This window comes from Vigna radiata, chromosome 4, assembly GCF_000741045.1.
Source record: "Vigna radiata var. radiata cultivar VC1973A chromosome 4, Vradiata_ver6, whole genome shotgun sequence".
Taxonomy (NCBI): domain Eukaryota; kingdom Viridiplantae; phylum Streptophyta; class Magnoliopsida; order Fabales; family Fabaceae; genus Vigna; species Vigna radiata.
The window spans coordinates 14,556,808-14,580,073 of NC_028354.1; the positions used below are offsets into that span (position 1 = coordinate 14,556,808).

General features: G+C 30.2%; 2 protein-coding genes across 8 annotated transcripts; one reads left to right on the forward strand and one right to left on the reverse strand.

Moving 5' to 3' along the window:
- The first annotated feature begins 8,615 nt into the window (after positions 1 to 8,615).
- LOC106759184 (signal peptide peptidase-like 4) lies at positions 8,616 to 16,087 on the forward strand. The gene is made up of 14 exons (XM_014642221.2): positions 8,616 to 8,922; positions 10,023 to 10,181; positions 10,317 to 10,428; positions 10,661 to 10,780; positions 10,915 to 11,066; positions 11,380 to 11,562; positions 12,675 to 12,709; positions 13,096 to 13,258; positions 14,002 to 14,055; positions 14,247 to 14,339; positions 14,460 to 14,602; positions 14,719 to 14,789; positions 14,944 to 15,027; positions 15,224 to 16,087. The coding sequence occupies exons 1-14, from the start codon at positions 8,785 to 8,787 to the stop codon at positions 15,334 to 15,336; spliced, it is 1,620 nt and encodes a 539-aa protein (XP_014497707.1). The 5' UTR covers positions 8,616 to 8,784; the 3' UTR covers positions 15,337 to 16,087.
- Positions 16,088 to 16,281: 194 nt separating this feature from the next.
- LOC106759185 (SKP1-like protein 21) lies at positions 16,282 to 22,964 on the reverse strand. 7 transcript variants are annotated; one of them, XM_022779897.1, is made up of 12 exons: positions 22,814 to 22,960; positions 22,257 to 22,457; positions 21,354 to 21,652; positions 20,144 to 20,368; positions 19,826 to 20,017; positions 19,629 to 19,739; positions 19,358 to 19,436; positions 18,489 to 18,595; positions 18,237 to 18,394; positions 17,113 to 17,246; positions 16,727 to 16,794; positions 16,282 to 16,544 (listed from the first exon to the last, which is right to left on the reverse strand). In XM_022779897.1, coding segments are annotated over exons 3-11 (1,044 nt in total). In that variant the 5' UTR covers positions 21,390 to 21,652; positions 22,257 to 22,457; positions 22,814 to 22,960; the 3' UTR covers positions 16,282 to 16,544; positions 16,727 to 16,792. The 7 variants fall into 7 exon arrangements, with proteins under 7 accessions (XP_022635618.1, XP_014497708.1, XP_014497709.1 ...); XM_014642222.2 differs by lacking the exon at positions 22,257 to 22,457; XM_014642223.2 differs by lacking the exons at positions 22,257 to 22,457; positions 22,814 to 22,960 and adding an exon at positions 22,647 to 22,800.
- Between the last annotated feature and the right edge of the window lie 302 nt (positions 22,965 to 23,266).

The following is a 23,266-nucleotide window of genomic DNA, read 5'->3' on the forward strand; positions in this document are numbered from 1 at the left end:
TGAAAAAAAAATAAGAGAAAAGAAGAATGTAGAATGATGACATCCAACACTAAAGAAGGGAACCAGTAGTTATGTTGCAGAATCCACTTTACGATAAACCCTGTCTCCTCATAATATGCATATAACTTAAAGCCGTTAATTGCACTATAAAAGTTTCCACCCAAAATTATAACAATTTAAAAAAATCTTATTCATATTTTACAAAGATGTGAGTGATATTCTATTGTGTCAATGAATCTTAAATTGTCTTTACCTTTATTATAAATGTTTATCATTCAGTTATGGGAGAAGAAAAAAAAAACAAAAAAGAACAAAAAGTAAGAAATAAATTTAAAAAATACTAGTTATTACAAAATTTATTTTTTATTTTTAATTAATTTTTGTAAGAATAAAATATTCTGGAGATTAAGTATAGTCAATGAATAACTTAAAAGAATGAAAAATTATGATTCAATTGTATTTTCTTTTATTTTTCAAATTAAAAAGTTAGTACATATAAGTAGAAATCAATCTAAGAAACATTCGAATTACATTATTTGTTTTTGTGCTAAAATTTTTTAATATTCAAATAAGAGAAGATATGATAATTTTATTTATGAACGTAAATAAAGTTTCACTTGTCTATTAGTTTAAGATGAATACTAACAGTGTAATTAGAGGTTATCCTGGTTGGTTTTATGTGCTGATATTTTTAGAAGAACTCAGATAAATATATGAGTAATTTTTCAAGTTTTTTAGGAATACATACTTCTATTTATGTTGAATTTATAGAGATCATTTATGCATTGAAACATATTTTGAGGGAGAGTTTTTAAATATTTTGGTTAGAAAATGATTTTGTTTTTTTTTAGTGTGTGATGGTTTTTTAAATCAACTTAATAGTTATTTGGAGCATTAGAGTGGGATATTGTATAATATTGTGCATGCATTTTTTTAAGCATATTTTTTTTTAAATCATTGTGTTGATAAGTCAAATAATTTACTTTTATTCATAGATATCAATATAATGGTTTAATGATTTACTTCCACATATTTATTTGGATTATTTTTTGTACATTTAGGTGTGCAGAAAAGAAAAAGAGAAAGAAATTTGGTACATTTACCCTCTCCTTTTTCTATCTTTCAAACTTTAATATGATTTATTGCTAAATTATTTTTAACAAATGTAGTTTTTTAATTTTTTAACTAATCATAATTTTATCATGAAGATAAAATTTAAAATATGTGATCAAAATTTTTGTAACATGAAAATTAAAATTACTATTAATTCTAACATTTAAAATATAGTGTTGTTTGATTGCATTATTTTTTGTGAGCGTGAATTTTATTTCAGACTTAGAGAGTTTTATTTGTTTAATGATAGAAATAAATGTATAATATACTTTTGTTATTTAAAATTTGTTAAGTAATGATACCTGTATGATAAGAAATATTAAGCCATATCCTAATGATCAAATAAATAAGTTTCTTAGGAACTCCTATTAACTTCAAAAATATTTTAAAACATTATATTATGAAATATTAAGTCATATCTCCTGTTTGTATAAAACAATAAAATTAGTGAATGTAGGATTTAATTATGACTAAATAATAAAAATATATAAATGTAGAATTACTATTTATTTTTAGAAATTAACATATATAAATGTAAAATTATTTACTCTTTTAATTCTTAAAAAAAAATAACACATTCCTTTCAGAAAGATTAATTTTAGTTGTACTATGTAGATTAGTCAAATTGATATGAATGAGTCTCCATAGTGGTTGGCATATTTGACAGTTAATTTTAAATTCCATTATCAACTTTAAGAATAGTATGAAAGTAAACGAGTTATTTATCATAGAGGTCTTTATAGAGATTACATATACAATACAAGTATCTAATTAAAACAGTTTAATTAGTATTAAACAATTTTCAAAATTAGCATAAATTATGTGAAATTAACAAATTAATAAGTGTTTTCATTTTCACTTTTTTTTTTTCAAAAAGCAGAAAGTAAATGGGCTGGTATCTATCTCTGGTGAGTCATGAGTGGTGCTTAATTGGGCCAAAATGCAGAGTGGGTCCCACAGGTGTGAATGGGCACACGTGTGATGAGTACGATGAATGAGTTTGGTACGTGTGAGATGTGTGAATGGAGATGGTTTGGCATGGCATGAGGTAAGGTCATGTGAGGACCCTACATTGTTGGGGCGGTGTCTTATGCCGAAGGGAACCTTCAAATTTTAGCCTGTGCTCACGTCTAAATCCTTTACATATGTCTCTTTTTCATCCACCATTTTGTATATATATCAGTATTCTTTTTCTGAGGGAATCTACCAGCCGGATTTCTTGAAAAAAAAATTAATTACTCTTTTTTTTTTTTTTTCCCTATAACAAGTATAAGAATGTTCATTTTAAAAAGAAACTAAAATAATTAATATTTTACTGTATTTCAAGTATAAATTTACACATGTTAATAAAAATATATTTAAATATTTATTGGTATCTATATAGTATAATATTTTTGGTTTAATTACTCATTTTATTTATGTTTTTATCTAAGTTGATCATTAATTTTTTTAGGATACAATTTGATTTTTTTTTAAATTTCTTATTATGATTTAAAGATTGTCAAAATTGAAATGTTAGTAAAAATGTTTTGTTTTGTTTGTATAATTAACATAATTTTATTGTTAATTTTGATAAAAAAAATTATTAATTCATTTTTAAGAAATTTAACGAAAAAGATTACATTGCATAAATTTTTCAAAAATCAAAACTAAATTGCATTAATTTTCACGTGTTGAGACCAAAATGAGACTAAAAAACTGAATGATCAACTTAATATATTTTTAGACGAAAACATGATCAAAGGAGTATTTAAATCAATATTTTTTATTGTCTTGTTTCAAAGTTAAAGTGAAAAAAGTCCATTAAATTATATGTGATACCTATTTAAATATCTTTTCCTTTTATGTTTGAGATGATTATTATTTTCAATATTTTGAGTTTTTTAAGAATATTTGGATATTAATCAATTGGTTTTGTATTTTAAAATAATGTGTTGCTGAATATGAAATTTTGAATCGTTGTTGTAATTTGAGATAAGGTTGATGATGTTGTAAAGGGTGTATCTTTTATATTTTGGTTTAGGTTTAATCTGATAGTCTCTATTTTTGGTGACTTTTTTCAATTAGATCCTTTTTTTTTTTCTCAATTGGGTCCTTATTTTTGAAAAATTGAAGCAATTAGGTCATTGTCGTTAGTTTCGTACTAACACCGTTAAAAAAGGGTGACACGTGTCAGCTCATGATTTTTTTGAATTTTTTAAATATATTTTTAATTATTTTTAATTTTATTTTTAATTTTTTTTCTTTTAAAAATAAAAATTTGCCACGTGTCAAGTTGACATTGTGCCACGTAGAGGTGGCACTGACAATGCCACGTGTCACTGTCAACCCACGTGTCATTGCGTTTGTTTCAATTTGGTCTCTTTATTTTTATTTTGTTTCAATTTGGTCCTTGTATTTTTATTTTGTCTCAATTTAGTCCTAATTTTTTTAAAAATTTAAAAAAATTTGTTCCTTCCCAAATAAAATACGGTAAGTACATTTTCCAAATTTTTGTCTTTAAATTTGTTTCTGTTAAGCACATTATTAGTAATGATATATTTCAAATCGAAATATTTAACTCTAGAAACTTTTTATGGATGGTTGAGGAAGTATTGAGACTATACTTGTGTAGATTACCTTCACAAAAATATTTATTATTGATATTTTAACTTTTATAGGTTACTCATTCATATTATTTAGGTTAAATGATTTCTTTACTACTATATAAATAAAAATGTGTCATATGTTAGTTTGTAATTTTTTTATTTTTCTAATAAAAAAATTAATTTGTATAAATTTCTTTGTAAAGATTTATATATAAATAAAAAATTTTGTTTGAACTTGGAGAGAAACAAAATTGTTTAGTTTTCTAAAAAACTAGGACTAAATTAAGACAAAATAAGAATACAGGGGCCAAATTGAGACAAATTAAAAATATAGGAACTAAATTGAGACAAATCTAATGACATGTGGTCTGATAGTGACACGTGGCACTATCAGTGCCACTTCACATTGTCATTGCCACGTGGCTCAATGTTAGCTTGACACGTGGCAATTTTTTTTTTAAATAAATAAAAAAATTAAATAAAAATAAAATATAATTAAAAATATATTTAAAAATTTCAAAAAAATCACAAGCTGACACATGTCACCCTTTTTAATAGTGTTAGTATGGAACTAACGACAGTGACCTAATTCCTTCGATTCTTCAAACATAAGAACCCAATCGAGAAAAAGAAGAAATGAGGGACCTAATTGAAAAAAATCACCAAAAATAAGGACTATCAGAATGATTAAACCTTTGGTTTAAGTAAAAGTTGAACGATGATTTTATCATGCAAAATACACAAAATATACCATAGTGCCTAATTTGACTCTTGTAAGCCATTAAAAAGTTCAAAATTAACATAAGCATCAAAATAATAAAAAATTTCATTTTATTTATATCATCAAATTTAATTTAAAGACAAACTTATTCCAATCAACAATAAAAAAAAATCAAATAGTTTCTCTTAAATGAAAAGTGATTTGTATTCCGTAATTGTTTTTCAAGGATTTTACATTTAGAAAATGTAACATACTTTTGCTATATTATAAATGTGAAACATATTATGTAAAAAAAAATATTTATTAGTTTCAATGGTAATTTTTTAAATAAAGATTTTAATTAGTTACTTTTAGTGAAAAAAAAATGAGTCACCCTTCTTGATCTAAACAAATAAACATGAAGCATTCGAATTCAATTTTTTAATCCAACGAACTCAATATTGCAAAAGTACAGCACATATTGTGTATGTTATTTGGTGATGAATATCTCAAGACATTTAATAATGAAAACCGCTAAATTTTTCAAGTAAAAAATTATTTACTTTGATTTAAAATATAAAATATCATTAACATCTATTTTAAACAGCAAAAACTAATAACTTATTTTTCAACATTTTTATCTATTATAACTAACATATGTTGATGAAACATTAATAAAAGCTTATCATTCCAGATTTCAGTATGATATTGGAGAAAAGATTAAAACAATTCAAAGATAAAATAAATATACAATTATACTTAATTACACAATTATATTTTCAAATAAACAATACATTGGGAACTGTTTACTTGGACAGAAGAAAAATAAGAAAAAAGATAAAAATTGATATTTAATTTGAAGACAAAATGGAAAAAAATAAAGTTTTAATTTTTCATAGAAACGAATTTGTCGCTGTATTGTTTTATTTTTATTTTAATCAAATAAAAAAAAAGTTATGACTAATGAGAGAGAGACAGGAGTAAGGGTAAAGATGGTAGATTATGCAATGGATATAGTCACAAAATTCATGGATCGTACAACACTCTTATCTGTACGGGTCATACGGAAATAAAGGAACCTGTTTAGAAGGTAGCCGGTAAACATATGTACTTTGCTTACAACTTTCTTCCACGCGCATCAGCCACATTTCTTTTTTATTTTTAATTGTTTTATCTTTCTCATGATTTATTAAATTAAAAATACCTTTTTAATTGTTACTATATTTATTAATTATCTATTTCTACTGTCACAACTTATTTTTATCATATATGTTTTTTACAACTTATCCCTATTAAATAAAGTTTAATATCTTTACCAAATTAGTCTTGTTTAAGAAATAAAAGGTGGAAGACAGAAAAATATTTTTTCTCTCTAATAAACTTTTCTAGAAAGTAAAAGAAAAATATGTATACAATAACATAAACATCATAATTACATTATTAGGTCCAACTTAAAAAAGAAAGGAATATTTTTTAATCTTGGATAACATATATATATATATATATATATATATATATATATATATATATATATATATCTTAAAATCTTTTCTTAAGGTTTTACTTTATTCCATAAAGCTGAATTTAATTTATATGTAAGTTTAAACTATTATAAAATTAAGGGCTTCAGTTATACAATTATTGATTTCNATAATTACATTATTAGGTCCAACTTAAAAAAGAAAGTTAAGCCTCTCTCTCTCTCTCTCTATATATATATATATATATATATATATATATATATATATATATATATATTTGTTAAAATTAAAAAAAAAGGTTTTACTTTATTCCATAAAGCTGAATTTAATTTATATGTAAGTTTAAACTATTATAAAATTAAGGGCTTCAGTTATACAATTATTGATTTCATTAATAAGTTAACACTTAATTAAGAAGCTGAGCTCTAATTTTATAGTGTGAGCTAATGCCACATGATAATATACTTATAAATATATTTCTGTGGAGCATGGTAAGTTGTAGGTCTATGGCATGTTTCTACTCATGAAAAATATTATCAATTCTTTGTATATACTAGAATATATTAAAATAAATAATTTGTTATAAATTATTTATAATAAGATAATTAATTAAAATAAAAATCACATATTTAATTTCTGACATTTTATCATTTATTTTAATATATTTTTTATTAATAACATTTTATAAAATTTATTTATTTTAATTTAATTTTGTTTTAAAAAATAAAATTTTACATTAAATTATTTTCTAAATTTATTTTATTTTCTAAATATATTAACATTCAAAACATTATTATATTATAGAAATCAAATTATCTATTTACTTTCATTAATTTCTTTGATTATTCACTTTATTTATTTTAATCAAGATAATTTTATTTGGTAGGTTCTTTATCCTTATAAAATATTAAGAATTTTTCAGTTATGTTTTTTTTTATAGTGCTGCCAAATTAGGTTGTAACTCGTAAGCTAATCTAGCCCTTCACGGAGTTTGAGCCGGGTTGGGTTTAAAAAAAAGTAATTATTTTATGTAGGTTAGTTTTCAATCCAACTCACTTAAAACCCGGCTCATCCGGGTTGAACTCGTGGTGAGCCGATTGGCTCACCAACCCACCTAATTTAATTTAATAATTTATTTTTTTATGTTTCAATATTATTAGTTAGCATTCTTTATTATATTGTAGATGGAGATAAAAAAAATGTTTCAAGAGAGAAATATATTATAAATTTATCTTCTCAAAGACTCTAATATTATAAATGGGCAAGCAATTATTAATATGCAATTATTAATATTAAAAATTTATTTGTTCGTCTTTTGTGCTTTTTTTGGATTTCGCTTGTATTGTATGTTTTTTTCTTTTATTATTTTGAATTTTTTTTGGATTTAAATTTAAAAAATTATATTTTTTTATTTTAAAAAAACTTATAATTAAGTGAGGTAGTCCGTCAACCCGTTTAACCAACCAGTTTGTGGTGGGTCAGACTGGGTTCAAATTTTCTCAGTTCACTAATAAGTGAGTTGGATTAAGTTAGTTTACTAAATAACAAATCCGTAATGAGTCGAACTGAATCGAGCCGAATTATCCGTTTGACAACTTTATCTTTTTCACATAAATAAACATGACTATTTTGAAATTCTCAAATATATTAGGCATTTGTATCACTTTTGGATTATTTTTACATATGATAAAATGGTATGTTCTTGTATTAACTAAAAAGTTTACATAATTGATATACTATTATTTTCATAGCTAAAGGGAAATGGAAGATTGACTTATTGATAAAGTTGAAAAAGAAGATGGAAGAAATTTTGAATCAAACATCCTTAATAAAAATTGTTTACATTCCGCAATTTTTTTTATAAAAAATATTTTTTTAATATAATAGAAAAAATTTATATTCTTAAAAATATTAGATATATATATATATATATATAAACAACTCCGTATTAGTCGACTTTCCCCTTTTACAAAGTTAATACGATATTGATTATAATTTTTTTTTTTCTTGCCAACTTTACATACAAAACAACGAAATAACATTTTATTTTATACATAAAATAAATACCCTAATCTTGCTTTCATCCAAATAAACAATTGATTATTTTGTTCACTTTGATGAAAGATGTATCTGAAAAATTATATTCTAAAAGAGTTTTTAAATTTAAAGATAATATTATAAAAGAAAACATAAACAGATAATTTAGTTTACTCATTTGTACCAACAGGTACCAATGATCAATTTTTAATGTTGACAATAACACATAATTTAATTTAAGTGTTGATAACCTCATATTATTTTTCTTTTACTTTTATAATAGAGACAGAGTTTACTTCGATTAATAATGTTAGTCCCTTCTCATAAAATTATATACAATATACCTTTTAAATGTAACAAAAATTTATTCAAATTCTAAATTTATATAATTTTATTTTTTATTAAATAATAACTGGATTTTTTTTTCATTCATCTCTATTTACTATAAATAAGAGTTTTATTTTAAAATAAAAATAATAAAAAAGCTGAATGCGGCGTGCATATCACGCACATAGAAAGGTCGTGGCCAACCCACCTAACAACAAACGTAAAGTAGTGGAAATTGTAGTTCAACGGTTACCACGCGGTGTTTTTCTCATGTTCCATCCTGCATTCGACAGACACAAACACCCAATAACTAAATTAAATTTAACTTAATGAATTAAATTAATCAAATTAAATAAATAAAAAAAGTTAAAAAACTGTGTCTTTCTTCTCTCTCTGCCTCCACCCCCAATTCCCATTGTACCTTCTTCCTCTTTCTTTCTTTCCAAAGATAAAATCTTTACCTTCACACACAAACCCCTTTTGGTTTTTTCCCTCAAATTTGCATCTGGAATCTGGCTTCTCACTACTTCACACCACCATGGCTTCACTTGGAGCTTCCTGTGCTCTCTGTTGTTCTGTGTTCATGATATTTTTCACTTTCAGTTTTGCTGGGGACATAGTGCACCATGATAATATTGCTCCCAAGAGACCTGGCTGTGAGAACAACTTTGTCCTGGTAGCTGAAATAATGGATACAAATTTTGATTTTTTTTTATTTATTTTTTTTATATGTTTGATGTGAATTTGATGCATATTTGATTGTAAAAATGCTAGTCTTTCTTGTTTTGAAGAAAAATTGGCTTTGCTGTTTGTCAGGGTGCTGGAAAAAGGAGAGGAACATTGCTATTATTTTCTTCTTTCTAGTTTTTTTAAGTCATTTTCAACAAAATTGGGGGAGTTGGATTTGATCAAAATTCAAATTTTAGTTTTTTAGTTTTGGAAAGATGAGATTTTTTCATTCTCTTTTGCACCTTAACCTTCCCCTTTCCTCCACATGAATCACTCTGTGGAGCATACTCAATTAAAGTACTCTCTCTTCTTCTGTTCTTAAATTAAACACAAGACGTTTAATCATGTTTTCGATTGTTTGTGGCATCAAGTTCTGGAAGTAAAAATATACTTGTTTTCTCTTTTTTGTTCTATGCATTTTTAGTCACTGGTTTAATTAACATTTGTTTAAAAAATTAAAATAAAACGAATAGCCTTGTTTAATTTGCAGTGGTATTTTTCTGGCAATTGCAATGCTGAGATCTGTTATCTGATAGAAGTATGGTAGCTTTATTTGCTATAGTTGATATTATATATTTGATTTCATCAATTTTCTCCCTCTCTATGTGAACAATCATGCCAATTCTCTCAACTTTCTCACTTGAGATTGACTTAGCTTGACTTGTGTTCTGGACACCACTAAAAGACCTGGAAATCTTGTTCAGTTCTTCTTCCAAAGTTTGTAACAATTATCTATCTCGTGAAATTTTGTAGTCGTGTATATCTTTTCTCCTTGATCTGCCTTCTTTCATTGAAGGTATGTTATTTAGTGTAAAGAAAGAAATGCCAAGTGCCTGAATGCTTTCTAAATTAGAATTTGAGCAAGATGATGGTGACCAGAACCATGATAAAGACTTCTATAAAATCTCATAAGCAAAATGGCCTGTTTCTTTCTGTGTTTCAGTAAACTACCATGTGGCATGTTTCAATTTTCTTACAAAGATTGGTAGGTATAAAGTATGAATGAGTATTTTCTTCAACAATTTTGACCCATTGCTCTTTTGTTAGGTTAAAGTTCCAACTTGGATTGATGGTGTGGAAAGCTGTGAGTATGTTGGCGTTGGTGCAAGGTTTGGCCCTACACTGGAGTCAAAAGAAAAACGTGCTAACCATACTAGAATTGCAATTGCTGATCCTCCTGATTGTTGTAGCCTACCTAAGAATAAGGTATTCTAACTTTGTGCTTTATAACTAACCAAATGCAACTCCTCTGCTTGTGAAGCATAAATGTTCAGATTATAAAGCTTGAATTTTTTTAGATATTTGTAAGTTAGTAATCCGAAGTGTCTTGCAATTTGTTAGCTCACTGGCGAGATCATTTTGGTGCACCGAGGACAGTGTAGTTTCACAACCAAGGCAAATATAGCTGAACAGGCTGGTGCTTCAGCCATGCTGATTATAAATTACCGTACAGGTGTTTGCATGCAATTTTTGCTTTTTTGAACTTATAGTTTGTTTCACTTCCCTCTTCCCCATGCCTAATTTACAATTAAAAGTGATGAGATCCTGTGGTTCGTAGTTTCGTAGAGGATACTAAAGTTTTGTTTCTTATTTGCTAAATGTCTTTGCTTATTAGATTAAACAATCATTTCGCAATGCTGTGTGTCTTGTTTGTGTAAGCAACTATTTATGTCCTTGTTGTGCAGAACTTTTCAAGATGGTTTGCGAAGCAAATGAAACTGATGTGGATATTGGAATACCTACCGTCATGCTTCCACAAGATGCTGGGGAAAACTTGGAAAATCACATACTAAACAACTCAGTGGGTATGTTTCAATTTTTTATGTGCTTATTCTTTTGTAATGAGTTACAGTTTTCCTTTACCAGACAAAAGTTTAAATTAACTACTTTATATTATGATTCTTGATCTGATTAGTCTTTGCAATTCTCCATTCGCCAGTGTCTGTGCAGTTATACTCTCCATATCGTCCAATGGTTGATGTTGCAGAAGTGTTTTTATGGCTTATGGCTGTTGGTAGTATTCTCTGTGCTTCTTACTGGTCTGCCTGGACTGCGAGAGAGTCTGCCATTGAACAGGAGAAGCTATTAAAGGTTACCTAGTTTCTTTTCTTGCCAATTTTATTTGCTTTTCCTCATACAAGGATAATATTGTTTTGGTGTTCGAAAGAAGAAATACAAAAGTTTACAAAGACACACAGAAGAAATTCTGAAAGGAAACTAGCTCATTAAAACAAAGAAGTGATTGTGCTCCTTGCAGACTTGGCACAGAGGTTTCCTTAACAAGAGTTTATTCTCTTTTTAAAATAGACTAATTTATTTTTTGTAAACGAAGCCTTCTTCTCAAAGTAAGAGAAAGAGTCATTAAATCAATTACTAACATATATATAGTATGTTTAAATTGCAGGATGCTTCAGATGAATATGTAAATGCAGAGAATGCTGGTTCTAGTGCTTATGTGGAAATCAGTACTGCAGCAGCAATATCATTTGTTGTGATTGCTTCTTGTTTCTTGGTTATGCTTTACAAATTCATGGCATCATGGTTTGTTGAAGTTCTGGTGGTTCTATTCTGCATTGGTGGGGTTGAGGTGAGTTATCATTTTCCCAAGCTCGATTCTTATTGGATATGACTCTTAATTTTTCTCATCTTCTGTATGATTTGCGCCATATCTTGGGTGGTTATTTTCACCTGTGTGTACTTAGCAACATTTTGCTTCCTTCACATCTAACCCAATTCCTTGAACATATTTTAAAGTCTTCTAATTCGTATTATGCTCCTATCCTCTTTAAAGTTGTTTCTTTATTGACTTGAGGGGAGGTTGATATGCCTATGTTGGATATTTAATGAGTGCAATATGATGGATATGGGAAAAAAGAAAAGGAGAAGATGATTCTGTCTCCTACTCCTCAAACTGAAGAGGTGAAATGGGGTATTGGATGGAATATGCTGCACTCAATCCTGTTCTGCTTCTTCCCCATTTCATCCCTTTCCATCAATCCAGAGATTGTTATCTGTTGATTTTAAGGGGCATAGGCAGTGGCTAATAGAGAAGAAAACAGAGAAGATGCAAAACTTAATAAAAGAATAAAGTGGAACTGAGAATGCTAACTTCAGTATTTTATTATCTTAATGAAACCTAATTTAAATGCACTCAGATATATCATACTAAGAGTTTGCGTTTCAGGATTCTGGCGACTGCACTGACAGCTTAGCTAAAAAATAAGAAATAGCTAACCCACTGCCAGATAATGAAACAGAATAAATTTGACTAGTTCAAACTGATACAAATCTGAAAGCTTCCTAAAAATATGCAACATCCAAAGTGGACACTTTGAATACTTTTAATTGCGTTTCTATAATTTTTGTACTCATTAACTTATATGCCAGTATTGGTCAGTATACCCAAATATTTAAAGAAATTTTTATACTTTCTCATGTTTATGATTACTTGCGCTCACTCTTAGACAAATTTCTCATAATCACTTTTAGTGGTTACTTAAGATTAAGTTTGTACGTTATATTATAGCCATGTTGTCTCTTCAATTTTTAAAATGCGGAATTCACATGTCCATATTTTACCATATTCGAATCTTGCATCATAATCTGTGCTTCCTAGGTCATAGGATTGCAATTTGCAACGTGATATTATTATTGATATATAGCAGCTGAATGAATCTCCTATTCTCTACGTGCTTTCAGGGACTACAAACATGCTTGGTGGCTCTGTTATCATGGTATGTATTTCTTCCTTGTTTCCTTATTGTTTGAATTTGTGGTGTTCATTGGTAACATTTTATGAGTTAAAGAATGATTAACCAATTTGATCGTTATTGTAAATGGTTGGAGGTTAGCAAATTAGGGGGTTGAATATTTGACTAAGTGGCCAGTGGCAAGCCTGTCATATATAGCATTGGATAGTTGAACTCTGAATTCTATGCATCAAATTTGGCAACTGACAGTTATATTTCTGAAAAATAAATTTTTCATAACTTCAGCATGGTGAAGGTTTTTCTCCTCACTGTCAGCTTTACAAAGAATTAATATTCATACTATTAGGTAGATTGTTTGTTCTACTAGACTCCCCTGTAATTATATCGATTTGACATCACATTGTGTACAGTTTCAGATGGTTCCAGCATGCTGCACAAATATTTGTGAAAGTACCCTTCTTTGGTGCTGTATCATATCTGACAGTTGCTGTTACTCCCTTCTGCATAGTATTTGCTGTGCTTTGGGGTGTTTATCGCCATGTATCATTTGCTTGGATTGGTCAAGATATTCTTGTAAGAATAGTTCTGCTACCTTTAATGTGTTCTTTTTGGTGGAATCTTCTTTTACACTCCTTTCTGCTCATTATTTTTCCTACTTGTAGTTTTGACCAATATAGAAAATGTGCGATGTAATCACGAGCTATGCCCTTGCTGCATATGGCATAATTTTCTTCGCAGACATTGGAATGTTTCTGGTGTAAAACTGAAAATGCTTTTAAACGAATATGGTCTTAGAGTGATTGAAATGCTGACGCGAGCATATTGCTCTGAGTTTCACAAACAAAGTTCTGGTTATAAAGTCATAAACCAAGATTCTAGAGGAAAACATCTTTTCTATTGGTTATCTGAACAGCATTAGTCTTGTCTCACTGATTGAGAAACTGAGTTCGGGTGTGTAGATCATACAACATCATTGGACTTACGTTATTAATCAGTAAAGTTCTGGGGAAAACTACTTGGTGTTGGGTAACTGAAAAACAAAAAAGAATTATCAGATTCCTAACCTTTGCTTTCTATGCAAGAAACTAGGATATCAATTGTTAGTGCCAAATGATTGTTCTTGGCCAATTGTTATTGTTACAATTTTTCCTATTATTTTTTCTTTTTCGGGTACACGCTATTTCAATTTCTCTCTTGCTCCAGTTGAAGTTTTTCCATTTATGTTTATAATAATATGAACTTAGTTTTCTGAGTGGCTAGCTTGCAAACTTCCATTAAATTACTATCCTTTTTTGTTTCAATCGTTTACTTTTCAGGGTATCACATTGATTATTACAGTTCTTCAGATTGTGCGGATACCAAATCTCAAGGTGATTATTCATACTTCGCTTGTGTTTTGCACCATCTCCTACTTGGGTAGCTTTTTGAAAATCTTGAAAATTAAGCTTGGGATGGATAAAAGGGCCTCCATTTCAGTAAAACAATTGAATATGGATCTTCCGTGTATTACTGCTATTTTTAATTAACAAAAGACACTAATATATTCAATTTTCTTTGTAAGGTTGGAACTGTTCTTCTCAGTTGTGCCTTTCTGTATGACATCTTCTGGGTGTTTGTCTCTAAATGGTGGTTCCATGAGAGTGTCATGATAGTGGTGAGTGTGTTTTCATGCAACATCTCCCTTGGACCTTTCTTCACAAAGCTCTTCTTTATCTCATTAAACATGATGCTTTTCTTCTCATTAAATTAATGCAACGTTTTCTCTTCTTTGCAGGTAGCTCGAGGTGATAAGAGTGGAGAAGATGGTATCCCCATGCTGCTCAAGATACCACGTTTGTTTGATCCTTGGGGTGGTTACAGCATCATTGGTTTTGGGGACATCATCTTACCAGGGCTTCTAGTTGCATTTTCACTAAGGTTGCATAAAAACACATTCATTAAATAATTTTGTTCATCTTCTTCCTTATACAGTCGTTTTGGAAGGAGAAATAGAATGCTTTGTTCCTACTTTTTTCTAATAATTGAGTATACAGGTATGATTGGTTAGCAAAGAAGAACCTTCGAGATGGATACTTCGTGTGGGCAATGACTGCTTATGGTTTAGGTATGCCATGTTTGATCTGAGGGTACTTTTTAATTGGATAGAATGTGTTGGAAGGTTAATTTTCTGAAGTGTCTGGACGTACTTGGACTGAAAATATGCAGGTGACTATATATGTTTGGTCTTAATACCATGTTTGTTGAATTTTGATCTGCAGGACTCCTTATCACATACATGGCTCTGAACTTGATGGATGGACATGGTCAACCTGCTTTGCTTTATATAGTTCCGTTTACACTTGGTTAGTAAAATTATTAGAAGTGACATTGAATTAAAACATTCATTATAGTGCAAACAATAAATTTTGTACTCATTCCATTGGCTGCTGAAATACTGAAATTATCCATGTTTTTTCGTATAGATATACTTTATTTTTTACTAGAGATTTATCCATGAACACTAACACCAGCTTTTGAAAACCTTTTCTTTATTTGCAGGAACCTTTTTGTCATTAGGAAAGAAGAGAGGTGAACTCAAGGTACTATGGACAAGAGGGGAACCAAAAATACCTTGCCCTCACATCCAAGAGGATCAATCAACAAACCAGTAATCGCCAGCACAGTTAGCATCCTAGGTGTTAGTTTACAGGAGACTTATAGCAAATCTTAGAAGACTGTAACATCTGTAACTTTGTCATAACCAAATTTCAGCCAAATGATATATTATAGCATGTACTTAAAATCAGCCCCCGAGACTGGAGATACCCTGCACAACTGTTAGATGGATGGAGGACCCGTGCAAAACTGTCTACTGTAAGAATAGATCTTTTTTCTGAAATAGAAGATGGACTGGAATGAGGAGATTCAAGAGATTCGTTTCCTGACTCTGGCCCCTCCTTAGGGTCTTTTTTTTTTGTACACCTTTCATATTTATACTTCCACGATGATCTGGCTAAAATTATGTATTTAAGTGGCAAGCCAAATGACAGGCATGGATAACCTTCAAGCAATGGAGAGAAGATTGGAAAATGATGATGATATGGAACTTTTGAACTGTGAAGAATACGACTAAATTTCTGTTATTTCATGTATGAAATTAATAATGTATCAAATAAGCTTGCAGTGCTGAATTGATCTCAGATTGTACCAGCAACTTCAATTCCAACTGGACAGCAACATCACACAACAGCACCTCCAAAGATCTCTATCAATCTCAAAGAATCAGGAAGCTTACTTAGGCAAGAGATTAGAGGAAATGGGAAGGTCATATATGTATCAGAATTAGCCCCGTAGTCCAAAGACAATTCTTCATTTCTCCTCTCCAATCCATTATCACTTAAAATTTTTTATCATGGCACTCAATCAATGCACTGATCCATCATCCGAAGAGGATTATGCTAACATGTTCAAAAGGAAAATTATTCAGTGGTTTGTTAATGCAAGGTTAACAACTTTTCTGTTTCGGCTAAAATTAAAAAGTTCATGAGATACAAAGGAGCCATTAAATAAGAACTAGAAAAAAGAAACCAACGAAAACCAAATGAGCACAACGTATATAATCCGTACAACATCAGAACCTTTTTTATTTCTTTCCTATAAGTTTACAAGAGAACGCCCCCAGCAGCAAATAGCACCAGAGATGAACACTAATAATGAACAACAAAGAATCAATTTAAACAGTAAAAAAAAAAAAAAAAAGAAGACATGCAACAATTTTCTAGCATGTGTCAGCATCTCTCAAAATTGTTAAAGCCATTAGTCATCTGGGTAGGCTTGCAATCTTTTACGAACTCATTTCCAACGCATCCAAGTCGCAATCCTGTACGTAGAAATATTTTTGAGTTGCTTGCGCCAGTGAAAGTGAGTGAAATGAAATGGAAAAATTGTCAATTTGAATAGGCTTACCAAAAATACCGAAGTCAAGAAAATGCTTGATTACTATATTGCGTGCTTAATAAATTCAACACTACTCAAAAAGATAACAACAGACTGAAAGATTACCAAATTTATCTTGCCAAGTTCAGTTGTAAGGTTAGAAGTTTCTTTGGCAATGATAGGGCACCATGGTTCTACAAGTTGATAGGACATGGTAAGATGTAATTTTTACTTTGCATAATAGGCATCTAACAGATAACTTGTATAAAATGTGTAACAAAAAGAAACAAACGTGTATAAACAATAAAAGTAGAACACCAAATACATGTAAGCAACTTTAGCAGATAAACTGTAGAAGCTAATTTTAAAAGGAAGATAATGAATGCAGGAAAATTTAGTATACAAAAAAGTTTTTTCAGTAAGAGAGAAACATTTTAGAAAAAAATTAACTTAAGGTAGCAAGCATAGAATGAATGGACAGGTATAATCACTCAAATAGTGAAAAAACATACAAGCATTTCGCCGTAGAAAACTATTTCCATTGGGACTATAAAGTCTCGTCTTCCTTTCTTGTCCAGACGATAAAAGTTCTTGCATCCTCTCTGGCCAGTCAGAATTCAATCGTCGGGCAAAATCTTCGACTTCCCTGTGTTCAAAATGGTTACCAAACACATAAGGTTTGCTGGACATTGTATTAAAAGCACATTTATATAACATCTCTTTACATAAAAATGTTACCTTTAATACCTAAAACAACAATAGAAGACAATTAACGCAAGAAGGGTAGCTATTGGGTTCTACCCTATACATGTTCACCTATTTTGTGTAAGAGCAGGCAGATTGTACAGCTGTCTGTGACTATGAATGTTAGTTACAGTTCGTGAAGGTAGTTATCCAGTTGTAACTAATTCAAGATGTTGTCATCATATAGTTAATATCTGAAACTGAATTCACTTCAGCAATAATCAGCAAATTTTGAAACAGTAGAAGCAGAACTGAAGTGGCCATTCAATTATCATCATAATATTGCTAAAGACTTAGCTAAGAAAAGGGGGAAATATTAGTTGCCATCCTAATCAAGTTAGCAAATTCAATGGCATTACCTATCTAATAGCTTTACAATATTCACGGTCATGAAAAATTAATGGCTAGTTGATATAGGATAAAAATATTTCTAAATTTATCATTCTCCTCCAGAAAACAACAAAGATTAAAAAAAACATAAAGAGTTGTAAAGTCCAACAAATTGGCATTGCCATATCTTCCTCTGATAAACACAAACTCTTCATGCCATATTCAACCAGTAATAGGTGACTCAAAAAGTACAATTTGTACAAGGATAGAGTTCAACCATTCTGATGCCCTTTCCTCTGCATATGCTATACTCCACAAAAAAAATAATATTCCAAAATGCTACAGATCACTAATGAGGAGAAAAGCTTGTGATCTGCCACTGCAATTATGCTAAAGACTTTAGAAACAACTAAGTGCAAACATTATAATTAATGTGCATTTGGTTCATGCCTATTTGAAGAAATAATTGTTCTTTTCTAATCACAACTTCTTGAGAGAACTTTAAAGAAATTATTTCTCCCAAAAAAGCATTTCCAAACATGCACGAGGAATGTAGCCCCACCTGTCAATTTTTTCCTTCAGTGCAGGATCAATCCCATCATCTATATCTCCATCATCAAACTCCTTATGAGGAAAAACATCTTCTGTATGTGAAATTGAAGTCTCAGCAATTATATCAGCTTCAGAATCTGGATGTCTGATGTTTTGACCATTTACTTCCTATCATGAGATAAAAAAGGTAACACTTATAATTTACATGATAAATAATTGAATTTTTTCATTAAAAAAAATAGAACAGAATATTTATAACAACCTTCTTATTCACTCCAGAAGCTTCCTTCAGAGAAGAGTTCTTCTGATGTTGCTCTTTTTTCCTTCTATTTTTCTTTTTATTCTTAGAAGTTTTAATGCCCTTTTGATCTGTGACGAAATTCTTCATCATTAATTAGCCTCTCAAAGGAATTAAACCAGAAAATAAATTAAAAAAGATACAGCTCTCAGAACATTCCCCCCAAAGAATTATGAAACTATTATAAATAAAAACAAGTAAAAGATACAAGACACAAGTAACAAAAACTATCAAAAACCATGCTACATATAGAATAATTGCATAGTAGGTTCAGTGATGCCATTCAATTGTCATGTTAGGACCAACAGTCATTGTATAGTTCTCATTGGTTATTGTCATTAATATCTTCTGTTAGGCTTCTTTAGTCAAAAAGTCTAACTATCACTCAAAACAGCACATACTCACTCACCAGATTACTGGAAACAAAACTGTATTATAATTGTAACCAAAGAATACAAGAATAGGAGAGCACTCCCTCCTCCAAGGGTTTCCCCTTCACAAAGAGCCAAAGCTCAATCTACAAAATTATCAAAAAGTATCCTGACACAAGACCTCCCTGCCTTCTTATAAAAACCCTCCTAACCAACTAATAACTAATTCCTAATCTATTTCCTTTTATTCTGCACACATTATATCCTAACATCTTCCCTCTTATTTCAATCATCACACCAATAACCATGTTCATCATGTAGGTTTCACAAAAAAAAATGCAAGAGGCCCAAATATAAAATAGAAATACTTCAATTAGGGATGAACAGACATGTATTTTACCAATCTACAGAAAGAGGCAGGAAGTAAACGCAAGAAAAAAAAAGGGATAAAAAATGTTTTACCTTCATCATTTCCATTAATAAAAGACAAGAGATCATCAACGGAACGTTTATCTATATGCTCTTCTTCAACTTCAACACTCTGAAACATGCAAAGGACCAATTCTCGTTAAATTCAACAATCTAAAATTTAGGATAAAGAGATACAAGACAAACATATCTTAGCAGCAAAGTTCAATTTAATTGGGAAAATCTAAATAAGGAACAAGGACTACATTATACAATGTAACATATACTGTAGGTAATATGATAAATAAAGACACAATACTTGTACCTTCAACCTCTCGCGCTCTTTTAGTTCTTTCCTCTTCTTGGCATACAATCTATTCAAAAGCCTGATCCTTGGGTCATCAGTTGTGTTTTTCAAGGGCTCCAACTTCTCTTCCTGGATCAAAAGCATGTGTGAAAAAAGAGAATTAAAGATGAAAGAAGACATAATTGGCATACAGAGTTCTCACAAGCACCAGACACCTCAGTTAGATCATCAGGCAGATGAAATATTTCACGTATCTCCTCTGGAGATTTTCCTTCAATTATCCGGGCAAGTGCACGACTTGTAAGATCAACCAATGGCTTCAACTGAAGGCTGTCTGCAGCAGATGTCAACTCACACAGCCGCTTTGTGTCCATCCTAACAAACTTTTCATCATAAGACTTCCTTTCCTATACAAAGAACAACCCCCAGGTAAGATCATCTTGACATATTGTTCTTCAGCATTAAATTATCTTTATACAAAGATGATAACAATTTACAAGCATTAAGGAGAGAGGTAGAGCAGGTAGTAGAACCTTGTTTGAGCGACCTGGTACTTGATGAAAACGACAATAATCAAGAATTAAGCTCAATGTTGCAGGACTGACTCGTTGAGGAAGACATATTGCACAATTCTTGGAAGATCCCATCCCTTTTTGTATTATTTCTTTACAAATTAAAGGGCAATACATTGCAATTTCTTGTTCCACTTGCTGGATTGAACCATCTGATGTCTCAAGCCAGATATAAGGCTTCATCATCTGAAATTTTTTATATGAAATTAAGGATCTATCAGGAGCTGGGACTGAAAAAAATAGACAAGCTTTTTGCTTCTCTGGCAGACCAAATACTCCAGAGTGAGTGCATAACTCGTTTTATCAGCTGTATGCTTTTATTTTGTTATGGCTGATAATTTATAACAAACTGAAACAAATCTAGTGGAGTACCAACTCATTAATCATTAATATTAATGATACTTAGTTTTTTTTATATTAATTAACAAATGAACTTAAGCCATACTAGTACTGATTAACATACAGGAAAACTAATCCAGTGTAATAGTAATTTCTCTAAACCCATCCTTTTTAAGAGCCAAAACTAAAGATAATTCATATTCTGGTCTAAAACCTCAGCCCATATAACACCACTTAATTATCAAAGTTTCTAAAATCTCAACAACTCCAGAGAGGGAAAACAATGAATATTGTAAGAGGATGATATGGTTCACAACAAAATTTAACTTATTCAAATATTTTTAAACTGAGAAATAAAATATAGTAAAAGTGAGAGATCTCACATTCACTTAAAATCTATCTTATTGAAATTTGTTGGACCTATTATGTCACGTACAATCGGGCCTCATCCATTCCCACACACGAGATGTTTAATCATCAATATGAGAGTGTGCTAAAACTTCCACATCAATTAGATATATAACCAAATTATAATACATATATCGGTGCAAACGTCACATTTCAAGCCAATTTTGAGAACTTGAATTAGGTTTAAACTCCAGTTTCTAAGAGTAGCAAAGATTAAAACTAATAAAGTTTTGAAACTTAAACAGTGGAATGTACCCTTTACGAATAAAGAATAAAAGAAAAAATTCAGCACGCATGACTACCAAATCTAAATGAGACGGAAAAGATAAAAAAAACCCAAAGTGATACAACTTTAAATAAAATTTTAACCCCTGAACTACATGGATTGGTTAAGAAAAAAAATCCGTACTGAAACGTAGCATACCTCTGGTTTAATAACCGCCATGTCAATTTCCGACATATTGAACCAATTTGAAAAGTAAAATCTATTGGTGAAAGTTTCTGTGATGCAAACAATATTAGCTGAAGCACAAATGTAAACTTCAAATCCAGACAGTCAGATAATGCATCCAGTTGTCATATTTATTCTGCAATGAGGATTTAGAAGCTCCAGCAACATCTCTCATATATGCATGGTCCGTAAAAGTATTTGCAAAACAGATGTAAACTTGCGAAAGTGAAGAATGGAGAATAATTTAGAACATTGCAAGTTTTGAGCGACAACTGTAAAAAAACCAGAACAAGAAGTCACTATGAGCAGAAAATGCCATTAAGGAAATGAATAGTAAGCAAACATATACTACTTAAAATTCAAGGATGATAACATAAACATTCATACGTTGATCGCAACAAAGTGCCAAAAATGTTAAATTCTCTAAAAAATAAATTATTGCTATTCACATATGTATCTACATAAAGAGTTTAAACCCACAGCTTTTGCTTCATCAATATGTACATGCAAATACTTATAATGACTTAACAAACAATAGCCCTGTTTTCATATAGGTTTTTTGAACAAGTGATCAAGCATAGCATTACAAGCTATGTGATATTTGTGTATAAGACATCCTTGTAAATTTCTTAGTTTTATAGCAAAAAATAGTTAATAGTACTTTCACATACCAAACAATGTCTTCTGATATCCATTTCCAGAAATTAGTAACACCTAATGCACCCTCTTGCACCAATTCTCAGAAGAAGAAAAACCTCGTATGTAAGAATTGCAGAATACCCTAGCGACCTACCCTTAAATTCATCTAACCAATACTTTGCTCATCTTTAAAAATTCTACATAAACTTACAGTCACAAGTTAGAACTTTCTTTTACCTTCTTCGAAGAACTTAGAGCATATAAAACCTCACAAGCACCAAACTTTCATTATCACCCAGCACCCTCCAATTATATTATGTTAATTCTCGTATAAAAACAACCACTCCAGCAGTAGACCAAAAGCACTTCCCCATCACATCAAGAATTACCATTCCCACAACACTACAATCACCCCTCTTCAGTAGAAGTCATTGCAGACTGAAAAAAAATAACCTAAACTTTACCATTTACGTTGCAAAACAAAATCACTAACACCATCTTTTGTTACAACATCATTCCCAGCTAGCAAAAGAATAAATAACCCAACAACAACAGCAAACATATACAGGTTACGTGGGTTCACAAAAAAAAAAAAACACATTTTGAAGATGACCCGCGATTATTTACCACGTGCTAATGTCGGAAAGGCACTAAGATGTGGCAAAGATAAAATGGGAAAAGTTTTCTTGCATTCAAATAGAGCTAGGCAATCCATGTGTTAGAGAGAGAGAGAGAGAGCAAGAGCGAGGGAGGAAGAAGAAGACGAAGAGGTGGAGGAAGAGGGGATTGAGTACCTGGAAAGAGAGATAAGAAAGGGGTTTGCTTTGAAATGGAGGGAATTGGCGGTTGTCGGCGATGGACAGAAATGGATAGATAGAATGGAAGAGAGAGAAACAGGAGAGAGAAAGAGACTTTGATTTGGATGAATAAAAATAAGAAAGAAATTTTGGTTTGACATGGGTAATTGGAAATTAAGAGTTTTTATTTATTTTTAATTCTTATTGTCGGGATAGAAAAATTGTAATGAAGAGGAGCCAAAACGACGTCGTATTGGAGGTGGGAACCTTTCGCCTCTTTCTTGGTGGGTTGTGGACATTGTAAGTTTCTTTTTGCATTTGTATATAAAATACTATTTGTTTTATCTTTTGAGTTCTTCCATTCGAAAGTTAATAAAAATTATTTTTCTTCAAAAATAAATTTTTAATTATGTAATTTAGAAGTCAGAAATATTTTTTTAAAAAAAGTAA